Source organism: Vanacampus margaritifer, chromosome 18 (assembly GCF_051991255.1).
Source record: "Vanacampus margaritifer isolate UIUO_Vmar chromosome 18, RoL_Vmar_1.0, whole genome shotgun sequence".
NCBI classification, from domain to species: Eukaryota; Metazoa; Chordata; class Actinopteri; order Syngnathiformes; family Syngnathidae; genus Vanacampus; species Vanacampus margaritifer.
Genome location: NC_135449.1, coordinates 3,440,740 through 3,460,523, shown reverse-complemented (window position 1 = coordinate 3,460,523; position 19,784 = coordinate 3,440,740). Strand labels below are relative to the sequence as shown.

General features: G+C 44.5%; 1 protein-coding gene across 2 annotated transcripts; it reads right to left on the bottom strand.

Annotated features, from left to right (window-relative positions):
• Positions 1–28: 28 nt before the first annotated feature.
• Positions 29–19,505, bottom strand: taok2b (TAO kinase 2b). Of its 2 annotated transcripts, XM_077550914.1 has the most exons (20): positions 18,946–19,505; positions 17,152–17,292; positions 16,480–16,551; positions 16,304–16,405; positions 16,094–16,139; positions 15,913–16,009; positions 15,714–15,827; positions 15,531–15,622; positions 15,355–15,448; positions 15,021–15,102; positions 14,764–14,931; positions 14,227–14,433; positions 13,784–14,031; positions 13,460–13,637; positions 12,573–12,701; positions 12,288–12,491; positions 11,974–12,213; positions 6,520–6,732; positions 6,173–6,355; positions 29–5,352 (listed from the first exon to the last, which is right to left on the bottom strand). In XM_077550914.1, the coding sequence occupies exons 2-20, from the start codon at positions 17,281–17,283 to the stop codon at positions 4,477–4,479; spliced, it is 3,477 nt and encodes a 1,158-aa protein (XP_077407040.1). In that variant the 5' UTR covers positions 17,284–17,292; positions 18,946–19,505; the 3' UTR covers positions 29–4,476. The 2 variants fall into 2 exon arrangements, with proteins under 2 accessions (XP_077407040.1, XP_077407039.1); XM_077550913.1 differs by lacking the exons at positions 29–5,352; positions 6,173–6,355; positions 6,520–6,732 and having other exon boundaries at positions 7,760–12,213; positions 18,946–19,504.
• Positions 19,506–19,784: the final 279 nt, after the last annotated feature.

Genomic DNA, 19,784 nt, shown 5'->3' with positions numbered 1-19,784 from the left:
TATTGCTCTAAAATACATAAAAATAAAATTGTGTTAATATCAATTTATTATCTTTTACTTAAAGCACCCCATTTCATTTCCAACATGTTCCTCAGCCCGGAATGAGATTGAAACATTCCAAACAAAACCTCCACACTAACAATTCGCCCGCAAACACTGTCACGCTTTCCTCTTGACACAAACGAGCATTTTTCCAACTTGCCAGTCTTTGTTTCGGTTCAGTCTTCCCAACTGAAGCTTTACACGGGGAATTGTCTTGAGCTGGTGTTTTTCCGAGTCAAAATGTCCTCTTCCGATTCCGTTGAGGCCTCCTGGGAGCATTTTGGACTACCATGTGAGGAGGGGAAAGGACTTTTGGGCCTCAGCAGTGTCACGACACCAAGTGTGGGTTTGACTGATCTGCTCCGGTCACTGCCGCTAGCTCGGTAGCGAGCGAGCTAGCGGCTCAGTCGAGGCCCGGTCTCACCCTCTTCTGTCCACATGTCCTCCTGTGCTTTCTATATGTAGTCCTGAATTGAAGTACAAACACTTAAAAAAAAAAAAATTAAACAGGCTTTACATTCCAGTGGCCAATTGTACAAAAATCAGAGTAGGTCAGAGTTCACGAGTCAACTTATGCTCTACTGTAGATACTGTTTGCACTACCCACAAAATGTTAAGGATATTTTGTTTTGGGGTGACATTTGACCTTACCAAAACATTTCCTGGTTTACCAATAAGAGGTCATTTCACCCCAAAAATATATTTGACATTTTTGGGTGTAGTGTATATATACATATATATTAGGGGTGTTCCGATCAGTGTTTTATGCTGCCGATTTTCAATTTTAGAGCTGCTCACTAACAAATGAATCTGTCAATTATCTTTTGTTAAAAAATATTAAATCCAAATTTCCATCCATTTAAATCCATCCATCCATCCATTTTCTTGGCCGCTTTTCCTCACTAGGGTCGCGGGGGTGCTGGAGCCTATCCCAGCTGGCTTCGGGCAGTAGGCGGGGTACACCCTGAACTGGTTGCCAGCCAATCGCAGGGCACACAGAGACGAACAACCACACTCACATTCACACCTAGGGACAATTTGGAGTGTTCAATTAACCTGCCATGCATGTTTTTGGAATGTGGGAGGAAACCGGAGTACCCGGTGAAAACCCACGCAAGCACGGGGAGAACATACAAACTCCACCCAGGAAGGCCGAAGCCCGGACTCGAATCCATTTAAATATAAACAGGATATTATTTAAAACTGACATGATTCAGTGACTGGTTTGCTCTCTAACGTGCAGTTATAGGTAAAGTGGGCGGGGCTTGAATTAGCGGCAGGTTATAAAGTACAAGCTGCAGGTGATCCATTTTTGTGATTGGCAATGCTTGTGCCCAAATTCACAAGGCTGGGTCCTCCGAAGACCGAATTTGTCGGCTGCATGACGTCACTAATGGCGCGACTCGACAGCGTGCACGCCGCACGGACTTACATATGAATAGATTGGCAATGCGCATTGACCGGACTCCATTCACGCGTAAATCTGTGCGTGCTGTCGAGTCGCGCCGGGAGTGACGTCATGCACCCGACAAATTCGTCATTGGCATTGATTGACACAGTCTGTGTCCAAATTCACAATGCTGGCTCCTCGGAAGGCCGAATTTGTCGGCTGCATGACGTCACTCCCGGTGCGACTCGACAGCACGCACGGCCTTGTGACTGATTTACACATGAATGGCTTGTAGTAGTATTTACAATCCATTCATATATAAATCCGTGCGTGCTGTCGCGTCGCGAGTGACGTCATGCAGGTACACTTTCCCAGGGAAAATGGCCGATCAAGATCGGAGCACCACTAATATAAACACATAAATATATTTTCTATTTAGTTTTGGTTTCATTCCGACGGACATGAGGCCGTCGGGAGCAGTTTTTAACATTAAAGTTCTGCGCCATTTTGAGAAGACATCACATAATTTGTCGTTGACAAGTCACAACAGGTGAAAACTCTCGTTCAAAGGCTTCAAGCGGACGATTACGACGCACAACAAGTCAGCCGATCTTAATCTAGCAAACGGCGACGGCCTCACGTGTGTCCGAGTGACACCTGAAATCAAACAGAAAACATTCATGTATATGTAACATGTTGCTGAAATGTCTTTTGATTCTTGTCTTGTGGAGAGAAAAAAAAAGTGGCATCATAACGAGACTTCACTGTTCAACACACACATAAATAACAATTATCAATAATTCCTTATTAATAATCGTTAATACCTCAAACACAAACCATACCTGACAGTATTTTTCTTCTTTTTTTTTGAAATAGTGAGAACATGATACGACGACAGCTACAATCAAGATTGCCTATGTTCATATTGACAACTCTAGAAAATGCATTTGGAGTAGTTAGGCTCTGAAATTCGACACTCATTTGAATACAGTACCGTATATCAAAATGACACGTCGGCATCTGCGTCACTATAAAACCGGCTTATAATATTCCACATAAATATGTACAATAAAGACCAAAAAATGTGTGGCGGTGAGACGGCTTACGTTACATTTCAAATATGTTTGGTGATGCTTACGAATGACTTTTGCACATCGAGCTCATGCACTGAAGTGACGCCTACACGTTAAGATACTCAATACGTCATGTATGCCTGAATTATTAATATCATCTTCCTTATTTGTACACGGTTTCTTTCTCTTTACAAACATTCAGTTGTGGTCATCAAATACACATTTGGACGACAGGACATCCCTTTAAGAAACCCTTAAAGGCATCGGTGACGTTCCAAGCAACATTTGTGTTTTTTAACCCCTAACACTTAATGCAAAAAAATTAACCAAACATTAAATTTTTTTTTTTTTTTTTTTTTTAAATAGTCTCAAGTGGACCCATTTTAGTGACTTCTCTTTTCTCTTGAATTAGCGGCGCTTATATATCTGGACACTACATACAAGTACAGTGCGTACACCAAAAACAATTACCAAGTGACTCTTGTCCTTCCTGCTGTCTTCTCGCTTTCTCCATTCCGCCAAAGAACATCATAGAAGAAGACGCGGCTGCTAAATGTGCAGCTCAGATAAGGAAGAGAGAAAAAGTCCTACAAAGTATTAAAAAAAACAAAACACTATTTTGTTTGTTGTAAGGTGTTACATTCCTTTCTCGTCTCTCCCACCCTGAGTGGCTAACGGGAGTGTCCAGGCAAGCTAACATTAGCATTAGCCTGTGTTAGCTACTGTCCTAAACCGGGCTAGGATGGTTGTTCTCAAACTGGGGGTTCCCAAAAATGTTTTACATCGATATGATTGTGATATATGGTGGTGCCTTGACTTATGAATTGCATTTGTTCTATGACTACGAATATTTGACATTTTTCGCTAGCTTGTCTATAGAATTTTGCAGTGTGTGTTAGCATTATGCTAGCATACTCTTCTAAGGCAAAGTTAATTTTAATTCATAACATGAAACTATCTTTATTTACTGTTTAGTTTGAAACAAACATTCATTGGGTGTCATAATCAATAGCCTGAAGCCTCAAATTCCAAGAACTGTTCGCTATTTGCCAAACTGCCACCAACTGGCGCTCGTATCTCAAATTCTTGCTCACAAGTTAAAGTAAAAAAAATCTGCCGAGCGACGGCTTCTAAGTCAAGGCACCACTGTATTACCAGCCTCTCTCTCTCTCTCTTTTTTTTTTTTAAAGAACAAAAGGGTCATATTACATGATTTAAGTCCTACTTTTGGGAATAAGACTTTTTAAAAAAAAAAATTTAGAGACTAAAGAAAAACTCGCCAATGTTTTGTGTTCACGCCAAATGGGGTATAAAATAATATTGCTTTGGCGCCATCTTGAGCCCAGGAAATGTTAAAGTGAGGGCAGGAGCCTCGTTTAGTCAGGCCAGAGCCATGTCCAAAAAAAAAAAAAAAAAAAGTGGTTTGCTGCCATCTAGTGTCATCTTTTGGCAATTCCAACACTTTTTGGATGGGCATCGATTCCTCGCAAATTTTTGGTATATACAGCTCTGTTAAAAATTGAGACCACTGTCATTTTTGAGTAAAATGACAATTTTGTTCTATCCTATAAACCACTGACAACAGAATCCAAACTCTAAATGTAAATATTTTACACCGAGCACCACTTAAAAAAAACTGTATTTAATGATTCAATTTACATACAATTTTTAACTATTAAAAAAACTGTTCTTTAATAAAACGAACTGTACTCCAATTAGTTGAACTAGGAAGTGATTCTTTCATGTACCACTAGAGGGAGCCTGCTTACTACTACTGGTACTACTCCACATTCAGACTCACGTTTTTTTTTTTGGGGGGGGGGGGGAGGGTTTTTTTTTCCAGAGCTGTATATAGTGGAGATTAACTGTAGACTCTATATTGGAACAAGTAACTGTTTAAGTAGCTTAACTGGTGTTCAGAAAATGAAAACAAATTCTCCCCTGCACCCAAAAAGTTTGAGAACCCCGAGTTTAGGAGTAGGAGATGTGCGAGCCGTTGGAGATGTGCGAGGTGACCGATGTGCTCCGGCTCAGGACGCCGTCAGGGCCGGCGGCGGCCCCGGGCCCCCCGCCGGACGCCGTCCTCCTCAGAGGCTGGGGGCTGTTTCTCAGCGCCATTAGGCTGGGGGCGGCGCGAATGCCCCCGTAGACCCCCCCCTGCGAGGACGAGGAGGAAGACGAGGAGGACGACGGGCCGGAGATGGACGGGGGTGCCGGGGGTGGCGGAGGTAGCATGGCGAGGGACTGAGAGGAGGAGCGCGACGGCAGGTGATGGGAAAAGGGCAAGGGCAGAGGGTGGACCAGATCTCCGCCGGGTCCTCGCACTCCGGGCCAGTCCCGCTCCTTCTCCCGTTCGCGGTCCCTATCCCGCTCCCGCTCGCGGTACAACTGCGGTGTGCTCTGGTGGTGGTAGTGCTGCGGGAGATGGTGGCGCTGGTGGTGGGAGGAAGACGAGGAGGACGACGACGAAGAGGAGGAGTGGGACGAGTGGTGCGCCTCCCTACCCCCCTCCCTCCCCATGGCCAGCGCCAGCGCCAGGTGCGAGGACGAGGAGTCGCTCCTACGCTCGCCGCCGCTGTTGTGGCTGCGTCGCGACGGTTGCGGCGGGGGTCCGCCCACCCCGTGGCTCCAGTGGCCGGCGGAGCGGGGGGTCGGCGGCGGCGGCGGCGCGTTGGGGTAACCCTGCTTGGAGTAGGCGTCGCCCGAGTGCCCCGTGAGGGACATGCCGCTGAAGCCCAGGCGTAAACTCTCGGAGTCGAAGGACTCGATCTCGCTGGCTTGACGCTCCAGGAGGGTGCGGATGCGCTCGGAACGCTCGTTCTGGAGCGACAGCATCTCCTCCTCGATCTGAGGACACGAGAGGACACCATGACGCGGTGGAAGTCGAAATGATCTTAAGCCTTATGTTTCAAGAAAGGCGTTGATGCTACACAAAGGCAAAGTGTGGTTACATCATCTTTCCAACTTCTTGTTCAAAGGTCTTTGAGCCATGAGTGATGTAATAAATAAGAAGTGGCATGCAGTGAAAAATAAAATAACGGGTTGCAAATCCAGGGTCCAGAAAGTAAAAACCCTGCCACAGTTTGGCTTTAGCCCCAGGTGCTAGCTTGCTAGCTTCGTTGCTAGCTCCCATGGTGCTTGTTTACCTGCTAGGGAGCTAGCTAACTAGCATCAATGGCTAATAATTTTTACCAGAACAGGTTTCCTCAGATGTATCTAACCAAACTATTTCCACTCATTATTTTCTAATAAACATCCAGACTTTCAATCTTGAGGCGACATAATGCTGAACGGCTCCCACAGCCAGCGATGGGAAAAAAACGAAGCTTCACGAAGCATTTGCGACATTTTTTCACTCCTCTGGATGGTGCTCTTGATTTAAAGATAAAAAACTGCTATTTTTAAAACCAAGAGCGCCATCTAGGAGGAGTCCAAAAAAAAAAAATATCACAAGTGCTTCATGAAGCTTCATTTGTCACCGCGGGAGGGAAGAGGCGGAGCTCTCCGAGACTTCAACCGTTACACTTAAGTCACTTAAATCACTCCCAGCCGTTTTCACTGAAGCAACCCCTTTGTTTTACTGGATTTGGACTGATTTTGCTATGACTATGACTATATTTAACTTAACATTTCTATTGTTAAAAAAATAAATAAATCCTGTCCTGACCCTCTGCTCCAGCAGCGCGCGTCGGATGGAGACCCTCTGCTCCAGGTCCTTGACCTCCCTCTCGTGCTGCGTGTCCGTGTGGATCTTGATCTTGCTCTGGTAGGCGTTGAGCAGCTCCAGTTCCTGCTGCAGTTGCATGCGCAGCACCTTGTACTCCGCCTCCTGCGTCTCGTCCAATCGCAGCTGCGGGGAAGACAAAAGGGAGCGGACACAAGCTTGTTATCAAATTTTAAACCGAATCAATCAAGGAATCCATCTTTATCTTCCACCTCAAAGCACACTTTGAGTACGTTTGGATTTTATGCCCGAGACTATACAAGAACTTTCCGCGTCCCGGCCCGACTCACAGCCTGCGTGGACAGCATGTCATTGATGGAGTGGTCGTACTGCTCGGCCAGGATGGCCAGCTTTCGGGTCTGCTCGTCCTTCAGGCGCTTCAGCACGGCCTTGTGGTCCGATTTGGGCGTGTTCTCCAGAAGGTGGTTCCGAAGGGCCTTGTACTGGCGGGTCTGGATCTTGCACGTGTCCTGGAACTGGCGCTTGATCTGCAGCTCTTTGGACTGCGGGGTTAGAGGGAAGAGGACAGAGGCAGGAAGAGAGATCCAGGTCCAGCACACATCAGGGTTCGTGGGTGGGGGGGGGGGGGGGGGGTGGGGTCACTATCTTCATGTTACTGTTGTGTTTCTATCAATTTTGATTTGAGAACAATCGATAACTCTAAATTGGTGTGGAATATGAAAAAATATATATATATATATATTATTGTAATATAAATTAGCATACATGATGGCTGTTCTCTACAAAAATAAAAATTGAGTATGCATGGAGAATTATTGTATTTATATGTATTTTATTTCCAATTTACCAATTTAATTGTAAGATGTAAATTTATTAAATTATTTATTTTATATTTTATTAAATAAATATTTATTAATAAATTTAATTTATTGTACTCATTTTTACTTTACAAAAAAAAAATGAATGTATGTTTTTAAACATTAAAGAAAATGTTAAATGTTATGAAAATTGTCATTTTCACATTGTAAAATAATTATTTTCTAAATTTTTTTTTTTGATGAGGCAACATTTAAAATACATTTTCATATAACGAATGTTGACAAAAAATTGAATGTATGTTTTTAAACATTAAAGAAAATGTTAAATGTTATGAAAATTGTCATTTTCACATTGTAAAATAATTATTTTCTAAAATTTTTTTTTGATGAGGCAACATTTAAAATACATTTTCATGTAGCAAATGTTGACAAAAAGCACCAAAAAAAATATTAATACCACTAATTAGTTACAGAATGATTATATATATATATATATATATATTTATTTATTTATTTATTTATTTATTTATTTTTAAATCAGCAGATTCAGATGATAAATTATAGTAGTTTGTCTTTAACCATAAAAATTGAAAAAAATGTCATTACATAAATAACACAAAAAGCCCAGTCTTCTTCTTTATGAAGACACAAGAACAAAAAAAAGTGACCACGATGACAACACGGCTGGTATTGGGGAGGGGGACATAAATGACAACAAAGGAAACTGAAATCATAAAAACAAACAAGACAATGAGTTTAACAGCTGAATTTATTTTTGGTGTAAAGAAAAATATGACATTCTTTTTTTTTTTTTTTCCCAAGCATGTGAGCAAGACAGCCAAATGTGAATAAATAGAACAAGAGGCTGCCGAACAACGCAGTATTGTTCTTTAAAAAAATTAATAAAAATACTGCTTCAATTAGGTATCAAAGTTGAGGTGATGTGTCAACAACACAATACGAACACGTAAACATACACGGAGGAACAGGGGACAAATCAAAACACAAATGGAAATCAACGGCAAATAACTTAAATTAAATATGTGAAAAGCAACAAAAAAAAAAAAAAAAAAGCAACGCGCAAACTGTTTGCCCTGAGAGAGTTTTGCTTTTTTTTTTTTAAACAAAAATAACTTCTATATCCTATATTGCTAAGGTGTCCTCACTAACGTGCATGACACATTTGAACTTCTTTAGAAACGCACCCTGTCGCACCGTAGACTTGAAATTAAGCGCCTTCGTTTCAATTGCAGTGAACCAACGCATATTTGCCATTCAAAATTTGTGAATTATGACGATTCCCGTTTTTGTATGGAGCACATCCTCACTCAAGGATCTGTTGAACAGGAGTTGAAATCGATCAAAACAAAAGTAGTCCGTGGCCGCCATCTTGTGGCACCTAAACGCAATTACATGACGTAAAGACCCTGCAAAGTGAAAAGCAGTGAAGCCTTGCAAATTTGACACGCCACAGGAAGAGGTGTTGTTCAGTCACATAAGACTTTTTTTTTTTACATTTTCTCACTTATTCTTTACTTCTCATAGTGACGTGCACCGTGAACTACGAGGCACTCTAATGTGGCTGCACCAGCCGAAAGCCCCTTAGCGCACATGCCGGCAGTCAAATGACACTTAATAAATAAATAATTTCCTCTCTTTGCTCTTCCGCAAGCCTCTCGGTAATATGCGCGCACTCGGGCAACGATGAGGCACTCTTTAGACGCACGTTCAGGGTGAACTGCACATTTCAGGCTCTTTGAAGGAGGGTGTCGATTACTCTCAGATTTTCCCCGTCACAAATAGCGTGGGTTCACTGCATTTGGTTGCTTTTTTTTTGGTCCGACTTAATGGACGTTTGTATTAATCAAACAAAATCGCTTTCACTTCATCTAATTTCACATTCAAGAACTCTCGGTCTTTGGACGCAATCTTCTGCGTAAAAGATTGTCTATATGGCTTCATATCATAAAAACATCTAACACTATAGTTCGAATATGTTCCGTTATAGACTCGTTCCGCTCTTCACTTAAATCTCTCCATAGAATATTTTAAGGCTTTTTGTGCAAAAATACTTAAAAGGCACTCGACGGCTTCACGTGACGAATAAGAACGCGTCCAAATGTTTACATGGTAAAACCTAACACGATTATCGCATCAACGGCAATAAAAATGGAAATTGGACTCAAATAGTATCTGATATCTCGCACACTAGATTTGACGGTGGCGTTTGTTGCACGTTACTGAGCCAGGAAGCTAGTGTTTGCTGTTCACGGCAACGTTGGGACACATTTGTTGTCCGCGTTTAACGTCCGACGTTATTTGTTCCAAGTATAAAGTAAGAACATTGAAAAAAATAAAAAATAAAAAATAAATTGCACAGACACGGTAATAAAAAAAACAACAACTTCAAATTGTCTTACAAATTAAGAACAAAAAATAAACGTAAGGAACTTTTACAAAAAGCAAAATAATGAAATGTTAAAGCTTGATTGGTGTGGAGGCCACAACGCAATAGCTAATGAGGGAGAGGCTGGGAGGGGCGGGGCATGGAACCGGACAATCCGTCAAACATTAAAAAAAATAATAAAATAAAATAACGTAAAAGGCTATTTTGTTATTTTCAAATGTTTCCATTTAACAAAAAAAACAAAAAAAGCTTGATCTTTTCAGACGATTACAATAATACGTTCTTTGTATACTGAGAGCGGTGGCTAACAAGCTAACGTAGCTTAACGTAGCCTAACCTCGATCATTTAAATACTTCAATCTAATTTAGTCCTGTGGCTTGTTTTTACAGTTCGGGTTCCCAGCTAATTTAAAAACAAGCCATTTTTCATTGTTTGTGTCAAATCAGATAAACGTCACTTTTTAACTCTTTGACTGCCAGACGTTTTCAGAAAAGAAATGCCGTGGGTGCCAGCCGATTTTAAGCATTTTGACTGATCTTTCAAGGTCCACAGAAAATGTTGTGTTTGGACTATGGAAACACACATACTACCAAATGAAAGATTGGACTCTCATCTTTCATCAGAAAAAAAAGTTTGTTTCTACCTTATTCCATTTTTCAGTAATCAACAATAGAAAATGGTTAGTTTCACCTCTGTTTTGAAACAAACGTCTTTTAACGTCTTTGGCACTCCTCCATAGGATTTTACTAAACGTTATTTAACGTTTTTGGCAGTCAAAGAGTTAATTTCGAATTGGAAAGAAGGAATGACCCGCATTTATCACCCACGCGTACACGCAAGTTCTGACTAGCTCCGCCTTTTTTCTCTGCTCTCATCTCCACGGCCGAACCTTCCCCCTGACAAACCTTCCCGAGGACGTTCTCCTCAGACCGCACTCCCAGCGGGTATCGTCGCGGAGCATCTTCTCCCTCTCCTCCCTCCGCCGCCTCTCCCGCTCCCGCCTCAGCCTCTCCCTCAGCCGGGCTTCCCGCACCTCGCGGGGCAGAAGTCGAGGCAGCCTGCTGGGCCGCCTCTTCTTGAAAAGCCCCGCCCGGCTCAACCAGAGGCGAACGCCAACCGGGAGCTTCTGGACCAGCTTCCCGGCTAAACTGAGCACGAGCGAGTTGGCCAGATCGGCGAGGACCCCTAGAGGGCGCCGGACGAATTGCTTCACGCGGAGGACGGCCCGCGCCAGACGGGAAGGCCGCTGGCTGCGGGTTTGCTGATTTGGGGGGAGGCTCTTGAGGGGGACGGGGATTTTGGAGCCCCGCACCCCCCAGTTGCGCCCCGCTTTGGGGAACATCTCGTAGAGGCTGCGCTCGGCCACGCCGCCCAGGAGCGACTGGCACACGGCGAAGAGCGGCCGCGGCAGGCGGAATAGAATGCGCATGCACAGCCGGTTGACCTTGCGGGGGGCGCGTTGGAGGAAGCGGCGCGCCGGCCGCACCACCAGCACCACCGCCAGGTAGAGCGACAGGAAGAGGGAGGGCGAGCTCAAAAAGGACGCCGATACCAAAATCATGGGGATGTAGTACATCCCCAGGCTGAGGGACAGCCCCAAACTCATCAGGCCGCTGGCCCACAGGCTGAGCCACAAGTAGGAGGAGAAGGAGAGCGAGAAGCAGGAGCGCAGGAGGAGGTACGAGAAGAAATGAGCCAGGAGGGCCAGCTCGGCGGAGAGGAGCAGCGAGCCGAGCGAGGGCGGCGGAGGCGAGCGGCGCAGGGACAGAAGGAAGACGCACAGGAGCAGCAGGGTGAGGTTGGAGGGCCGGGCGGCGGCCCACAGCGACAGCAGGAGGCACACCGAGTGCGAGACGAGCCACGGGAGGGAGGACGGAGGCGGCGGGGGGACGCTGGGGACGGCCTCCAGCTCCTCGGGGACGTCGGGGAAGTAGAACTCGGACAGGTCGTCCGGCTCGCGCTGGCGTCGCTTTTCGAGAGAGATGAGCTCGGACGGGCAGCCGTCGGCCACGCCTCTGCCCTCCTCCTCCTCATTTTCCTCGTCATCCCACGGGACGCCTTCCACCTCCCTCGCCTCCTCCCAGCCCTCGTGCTCGTCAGACTCGCGGTTCAGCTTCACGTCACGCGTCAAAACTTCATTTTCCTCATTTTGCCAGCCTTCCCTCCCATCAAGCACAAATGTGGTGTTGTGGTCATCCTGGCCCCCGGTTGGACGTTCGTCCTGCTCTCTAAATTCTGCACCGTCCCACTCGACCCCTTTGACCTCTCTCAGCCCTTCGGAGCCTTCTCTTCGGTTCGGTTTCATAGCATCGTCATGTAAATATTCCGTGCCCTGATTAATCGCTTCTCCGAGTATCTCGTTGGTCACGTCTGGGTTTTCGAACCCATCGTGGTCCCCGCTCAGGTTCTCTACCTCCCAGCACTCGCTTCTATTCGGCTTCACGTCATCATCATCATCATCATCATGCGCACCGTCGGCGCTTTCTCCATCCTCCTCCCTCGTCTCTACCTTTTCTAAGCGGGCTTCGTCTCCCGCCCGGCTCTGGTCGTCACTCACTTTCAGGCTCTTGGGCTGCTGCCGGACCTCCACGGCGTGCTTCTGACGCAGCTCCTGCTCGCGCCGCTTGTTGTACTCCATCTGGTTGGTGAGCTCCGTCTGGTGCTGGGTGCGGATCAGCTCGGCCCGGGTGCGCTGCACCAGGCTCAGCTGGCGGAACTCCAGCTCCTGCGTGGACTCGTGGTGGCGCAGCAGCATGGCGCACTCCAGGTCCTTCAGCGTCTGCTTCTTGTTCAGCTCCTGGCGGACGGAGAGAACACGTACGCAACTTGCCCAAAAAAAAAAAAAAAGTCTTCAAGCCGACTCCGGGTTACCTCTCGGAGGAGATCCTGCTCCAGGTTGTGGCGCGCCAGCAGCATCTTCCTCTTGTACTGGCGACTCTGGAGCTCGTAATACTGCCTCTGCCGCCTCAGCAGACCCGATTCCTCCTCCGCCTGGTGCTGCTGCAGACACTCCTTCTGGTGCACCAGCCACTCCTGCTTCTCCCGCTTGGGCGTCGACTGGTTCTCGTTCAGCTCCTTGAGTCGCACGAGCACGCAAAGAGCAATTTCTTGGGTTTGTGCTGGCAGAAATGGGGGGGGAAAAAATATATCCCGTACCTCTTTGAGCTGCTCCTTGCGTTGGCGATACTGTCGTTTTTGCGACTCCAGCAGACTTGTCAGTTCCTTCTTTTGCTGGCCCAGTATGTGTTGCTGGAACTTCTTCTCCTCAGTCAGGACCGCCTTGGTCTGAGCAGGAGGGAAAAAAAAGAAGAAAAAACTCAATTTCACATCCAGTGAATTTGATCAAAATCATTCATCCAATTTGCAAACTATACTTTTTTTCTGCGATTTATAAAATGACAACTTTTCAATTTTTATGGTAAGACCAACCATTCCATAATTTGTCCTCTATTTTTTAAAAATTAATAAATAACAAATAAAAAAATAATAAAATACATATCTAATATTAGTGGCATTTATTTATCTTTTTTTTTCTTAATTATATAAAAAAAATACTTTTAAATAAAAGTTTACATTCAACATTTTTAATCAAGTTTTAAAACAAATCTTTATTCTTTTAGGAAGTAAAAACGAGTACATTAAATCATTTTACATATAGCCAGATATTTTTAAGGTATATTTACAGTTTCACAAAGGAGTATTTTTGCTAAAATACAATACTTGTGATTAGGGCTGCTCAATTATGAAGAATATATTAATCACAATTATCGATTAGCAAGTTCCTTTTGGATGAAACAATTTGATTAAATTTGTTATTTTACATTTTTAAAAAGGCGCAAATGTATACATTTAACCCCTGGGCGTTATTTGACCATTTTTTGGCTTTTTGTTGGTTCTGACAAAGCCATTTCAAAATAAAATAACGCTCAGGGGTTAAACAACTCAAGTAATTCAAAACTAGTATTAATTAAAAAAAAGTTTTTTTTTTTTTTAAATACAATTATGCTGATTTTGTAATTGTGGAGTGTAAAATAACATCTCACCTCCTTGTCCATGATAGCCGAGTGCTTCTTGCACAACTTTTCGCCCTCCATAGAGAAGCTGTTTCTCTGGTTCTCCAGTTCCTTGTCCAATCTCAGCTGGTGTTCGTCCATCTCTGCCTTCAGCTTGTTTTCAAGACCCATCAACTGTTTCTGATGCTGCCGACGCATTCGCTTGTACCTGCGCGGACCGAAAAAAACAAAGTGTTGGCGCAAACACCAGCAACTTTACAGGTAGCGAGTTAGAGTCTAATTCTGATTTTTTTGGACGTTCAGGTATTCGTTGGACCTCGCAAAGTGCTGATGTTACATTTTTTGTGGCTTTACCCGGACATCTGCTCTCTCAGGGCCGATCCCTGCTCGTGTTCTTGGATCTGGCGGGTGACGAGCGAGGCGGTCCGGATGGTGGCGAAATGGTCACGGCCTCGACGGCGCCTGCCTCCTCCACCTCCTCCTCCTCCTCCTCCTCCTCCCCCGCCCCCTCCTCCTCCTGCACCACCTACGCCGGCGGACGAGGCATCTCGTTGCAAGTCCACTTCCGGCTGGTAGGGGTCATCATAGATGTTATCGTGGCTCTGCACAGGATGACAACAGTGGACAGGTCAGCTTCAATAGAAGGGCAATCCCCTTTTCTTTCGTATGTATTGCAATGACTTGACTTTTCCAGTAGGGGGTGCAATATTACATCCGTCACAGTTTTTCCAAACGCCAATGAGGCAAAACTGAGACGCGTTTCACGCCCAACGGTAACAAACGCGGCCGGGACTGACCAGCGGCTTGTGCAGGACGGAGCTGTTGGAGGTGACGGTGTGCTCGCCCTCCTGCATCATGGCCATCTCGCCGCTGTCGTCCGAGCCGTCCGCCAGGCTGTTGACCGAGCTGCTTTGGGAGCTGGCGCTGATGGACATGGACGGCAGCGAGTGGGAGCTTTCCATGCTGTTGACCGTGCCCGTGCGCAGCATGTACTGCTCCACGTCCTGGAAAGATGCCGTCAAATTATTTTAGGGAGGACGTGTTGATGAAGGAAATCATTTGAACTCATTCACTCGTGTACTATAAATAGAAAAACTCTAAGTTTGACCTGAGAAGTGCACCCTGACATTCCCCCCAAATTCCATCATTTCCTTTTGACAAGAAGTCAACTGTTTTGAAAATCAATGGCAACAAAGCCTTTTGTACGAAAGGGAAGTGGTTTCAAACTCACAATATACATTGACACGGGTTAGCTACAAAGGCAGGATGGACCAAACAAATGCAGTTCTCAAATGCGGATGCTTCCGGTCGCAAAGAGTGATGCGTTCAGGTACCTCTTCTTCGTCGGCCCCTTCCGGCGCAGGCCCGTTGTGCGCCTCGTGGAAAAGGATTTTCTTCATCTTCCTGTACTGAAGGTTGTCCAGCTCGCGGACGGCATCCTTGGTGCGCGCAATGAGGTCCATCACGCTGGTCATGGGGCGCTCCCTGCACAGGAAATGGTGCTGCGGCGGGAGAAAAAGAAAACGGGGAGGTTCCAACGAGCATACAATGTGGCAGCAGGGCGATGATGAGCTTTTGCGCGGACGTGCACCTTGAGCAGCACGTCCGAGGTAGGTCGGTCCTGGGCGATCTTCTGCAAGCACGAGTCCACAAAATTGCGGAAATAATCCGACCTAAAAGACATTGTTAGTATTTGAAGGAGCCGATCAAAAAAAAAAGAGAGAAAAAACTTTTTTTTTTTTTTTTTTTTAAAAGGAGAGCAATGATGATGTCAAATCGAATGAACAATACTGAGCTCTCCTCAGAAAAAAAAAATAATAATAAAAAAAAAATGAAGGAGCCGATCAAATGTGATCATTTAGCTGCCATTTCAAAATTATTATTTTTATTATTATTATTTTTTTATTTTTTTTTAAATCTCTCACCAGTGATTGGACTGCAACACGGGGCTCTCGTTCTGCGCGATGTGGTATAAGGCACTCATTGCATTCATGTTGAACAGAGGAGGCTTCCTTTCCGCTAGATGGGAACACGAGTCAGATGAAAATAAAAAAAACATGAATCAGGGTGTGTGGGCACTTTTTTTGCGTCCACCTCTTACCCAGCTCTATGCAGGTGATGCCAAGTGACCACACATCCACCTTCCCGTCGTATTGACCCTCATCCATGGCCAGGATCACCTCGGGTGCCATCCTGAGAGGAGGAGCCAAAACAAACATTTGCGTTCATCCTCGACGGATCACAAGAGGACAACCGCCATTTTTTTTTTTTTTAAACGTCCTACCAGTACGGCGTCCCGACAAAAGAGTTGGCCGGGGCGACGATGGAGGCCGAGCCAAAGTCGCCCAGTTTGACCTGACCGGGCTCCGTTAGCAAGATGTTTCCCGCTTTCACATCCCTGAGTGGAAACGGGAGGCGAAAAACGACAGCTCAGCACAACAGCAATGACGGAATTCATTCCAACGCAGACAAAGCCGCATTACCTATGAATCATGTTGTGAGAGTGAAGATAGACAAGGCCCTGCAGTGCACCGTGGGTAATAGCAGCTATTTCCACTTCCTGGAGGGGCTTCTTATGGACTACGTGAAGAGATGTCACGAGATATCAAGGTAAAGAAGTGTAACCAATCACATCACATATGACAAGATTCCCCCCCCCCTTACCTTCCAAAAGGTCAGAAGCTGAGCCCAAGCAGTATTCCATCACCAGCTGCCAGAGAGAGAATCCGCGTGAGAGTGCGCGACGCCATTCATGGCTCATAAAGAGCACCATTAACAACTTTCACACTTTGACCCCAATGGAGATTTCCCAGCTACGCTTATGAACGCTGATTTACACCCGACACTTGCTCACGTCTGTTTGACCGCACTTACCCACGCCGTGTGCTCCCGCAAGTAGCAGCCGTGGTACTCGACCGTGTTGGGGTGGCGCAGTTTCTGGAGGAACTTCACTTCCTTGATGATGTCCTGCCATTTCTGAGACGCAAGCACAGTGCGGAATGAGCCGGCAGAGTCGGCAGATGAGCGTTATTGGCGGTCACGGCTGCTACCTCGTTGGACTGCTTGCCACTGTAGGACATCTTCTTGATGGCCACCACCTCATTGGTGCGGATGTCATGGGCCTAATAACGATATGAAGTCGTTTTTTTACATCCAACAAGTGTCACGTGCACCATCACGATGGATTTTTTTCTTCTTTTTTTTCCTTCTTTTTGGGCTGATGCAAATTCCAGTTCTTGTCAGAATAAAATTCCAATTACTGATTAATCCATTACACTCTATTAATGAAAAAAAGAGAGAAAAAATTAAATGTTTAAATGCCATTATCTTTGTCTGATGTAATGTGGAGGGAAAAAAAATGTGAAAGAAGGAAGAAAAAAAAAAGGCAGATTTTTTTTAGACCTAATATTGGCCAATTAAATCATCCGGCTGATTACTCGTTAGGTCCTAGATTTAATATTTCACCAATATTACATCACACTGTGAAAAAAAAAAAAATCTGCATAACTAAAATCCGATCTTCCACTTTCACTCTATGCTGCTGATTCATTCATTCATTCGTCACTTCTCAGCTTCCATTTAACGCTTGCAGTGTTATCTTTTGAACAAAATGCCGGTGCCGATTTAGATGGTGACAAATGTTCCAAAAAATAATCATAAATAAATAAATCCTGCAAATGTTTATCCGGCTGCTAACAGGGAATAGCTACGGCTGAACTCACAAAGTACACAGCCCCGAAGCTCCCATGTCCGATCTCCCGCAGGTCGGTGAAGAGCTTCTCAGGATCCTCCCTGCAGAAGAGCTCAGCCACCTCCGGGTCCTTCAGGCTCCCGGCCCGCACACTCGTCGGCATGACCAGCGCCTGGCCAACGGGATCGGAGGGGACACAAAGGAGTGAGCGCGGTCAGGATTGATACCAGACAAAAATTGTAAAATGGTTATCAAAGTTATTAGCGCTATTGCCGTTGTACACTACTCACCTGTCTTAAATAAGATACACAATGAAATGTACTAGCAATCCGTTTTTGACCAAAGTCCAGAGTGAAAATAAAGTACACGGTACATTTAGTTTGGCACATGATCACCGAACGACATGAAATGAACAGACATGAAACAGGAACGCTTTTGAGCTGTTAATGAGGAAGCTGCCTTGTTTGAAGCAGACCTTTCAATTTTGCAACCAAGCCTAAAGCAAGCACTCAGCTCGATTATAACGGGAAGCTGTCCATCCGTGGCGATGTCATCCCAGATAAATGCTGCACACGCACTGGCGAGCTCATATCAAAACACACCAATCACCACGATATGATCCATCTATCTTCTAGACTGCTTTTCTCCCCCATTCACGGGTGAGCTGAGCCAATCCCGGCTGACTGACGCTTGCTATGCAGATATGAGCAATCATTCATGCTCAGAGTTTTCAATTAACCTAACATGCATGGTTTTTTTTTTATGTGATAGGAAGCTTCTGTATTTAAAACAACATTGCCTTAGCAAAGTCCACTAACACACAATTCAAAAATCCATAGCCACCTAACAAATTAATATCCTATATAATTTTAAAAAGTACAGTATAATACTATTTTCTACTATTTTTTTTCTCACTAAAAAAAATCCATAACATTTTTTTTTTAGCTTTATGGGATGAATGGAACACTTTTTTTTTCTTTCATAAATAGATCATTCAAACTCCACACAGCAAGACCGGAGGAAGCATTAGGTTAAAAACGGCAACATTGTGTTACACAAAGCCATATTGCACCATGTGATTTGTTGCACATAAATATTGCACGAGTGACACTGATAGTGATCTTTATAGTCTTACTCTTAATGGACTTCAAAAAACTAAACATACAGACCGGTGTAAAATCTAGGCATGCATTTTTTTCATTATAAAAAAAACAGACTTATTAATAATTCACATGTAGAACAACAGACAAATTACGATTAAGTATAACCTCTTAATGTGCTAACATTGCTGCTGTTAAGAATTTTGACACTCGCATCGACATTTTAACACAAAGGTCTTCGTCTTAATTCAATTCTTAGCATGTTTCTCTTGTGAATTTAAAAGTCAGCAACTGTTTGACAACACCCTCTTTATTAGGACATCTTGTATGACCCTTAAAAAAACAAAAGGTGCCTGTTTCTGCGGGAAGCTATGCAAATGTGGTGGGTAAACAGACAGTTCAAGTGTTGCAAGCCTTCCTTGAATATTGTTCCAAATGTAATAAATTGACACACATTTACAGCAATTCCACTTTGATCCTTGATTAAATTACATTTTAGTAGACAAGGGTCACGATTCATGTCTGGAATTTTTGTAGCACCTGCATGTAAGATTAAGATTTTAATATATTTCCATTTAGTGTATTTATGGACACTTGAAGAAAAGTCATCAATTTCAGGGTGAACTGTATTTTCTATTGCTGAACGTGAAAACGTCTCTAAAATTCCCTTAAGACTGTATAAGGATAAATGTTTTTTTTGTTTTGTTTTTTTAAGCGTGTCTTACCGTGGCTTTTGGTATCCACTGTAGCTAGCCGAAGCTAGCTAACTGGCCTGGCTGGAAAAATGTAGGTCTCACTCCCCTTTTTCTTCCCCCCCAGCGCTGCTGCAGTCTACTCAGCGCGAGTAAACTGCATTCTGCCTGTCGACGCCGTGACTCAAACTGCTCGCCATCCCGACGCTGCCGGTGAATATCGGACACAATGTTGCAGGCGACATGAATGAAAAGTGGCCGGTCGAGTGCTTTTAGTGACAGCTAGCTTAGCTGTCAAGCTAACCGAGCTAGCGGGGGAAAAGAGCGGCCGCTATCGCAATCGCACGCTAATTAGCGGCGGCGGTAGTTAGCGATTATAGCGATACTGGAAGCCGAATGGCGAGTCCGCATTGTGGGATGATGTCATAAATCCCCGCGGGGGCGCTCCATGCTCCGCTGGGTGCTGTCACAAGGTTTAGGGGCTTTCTTCCGCTCTTCGCGTTCTCCCCATTTAAATCGACATTGGTTTTTGTTCAATACTCCGTGATGGCGGAGGAGCGGCTGGGAGAGGAAAGGAAAACGGAAGAAGTCTTCTTCGTCGAAAAGAGCCAGAGCTTTGCTAGGAGCAACGCTGCCCCCGTGAGGTTCAGACAGGATATGACGTCAGTACACTGGACCCCTGCGTTATTGGGGGATTTTTATTTATTTATTTATATATTTATATTTATTTATTTATTTATATAATTTTTAAATATAGATTTATTTATTTATTTTATTATTTTGGTGGAGCCAACCCCCTTTTTTTTTTTTAATGGAAAATGCTTATTGGCCGTTTATTTTGGGGTTATTTATGTTTATTTGCGTTTTTTTCT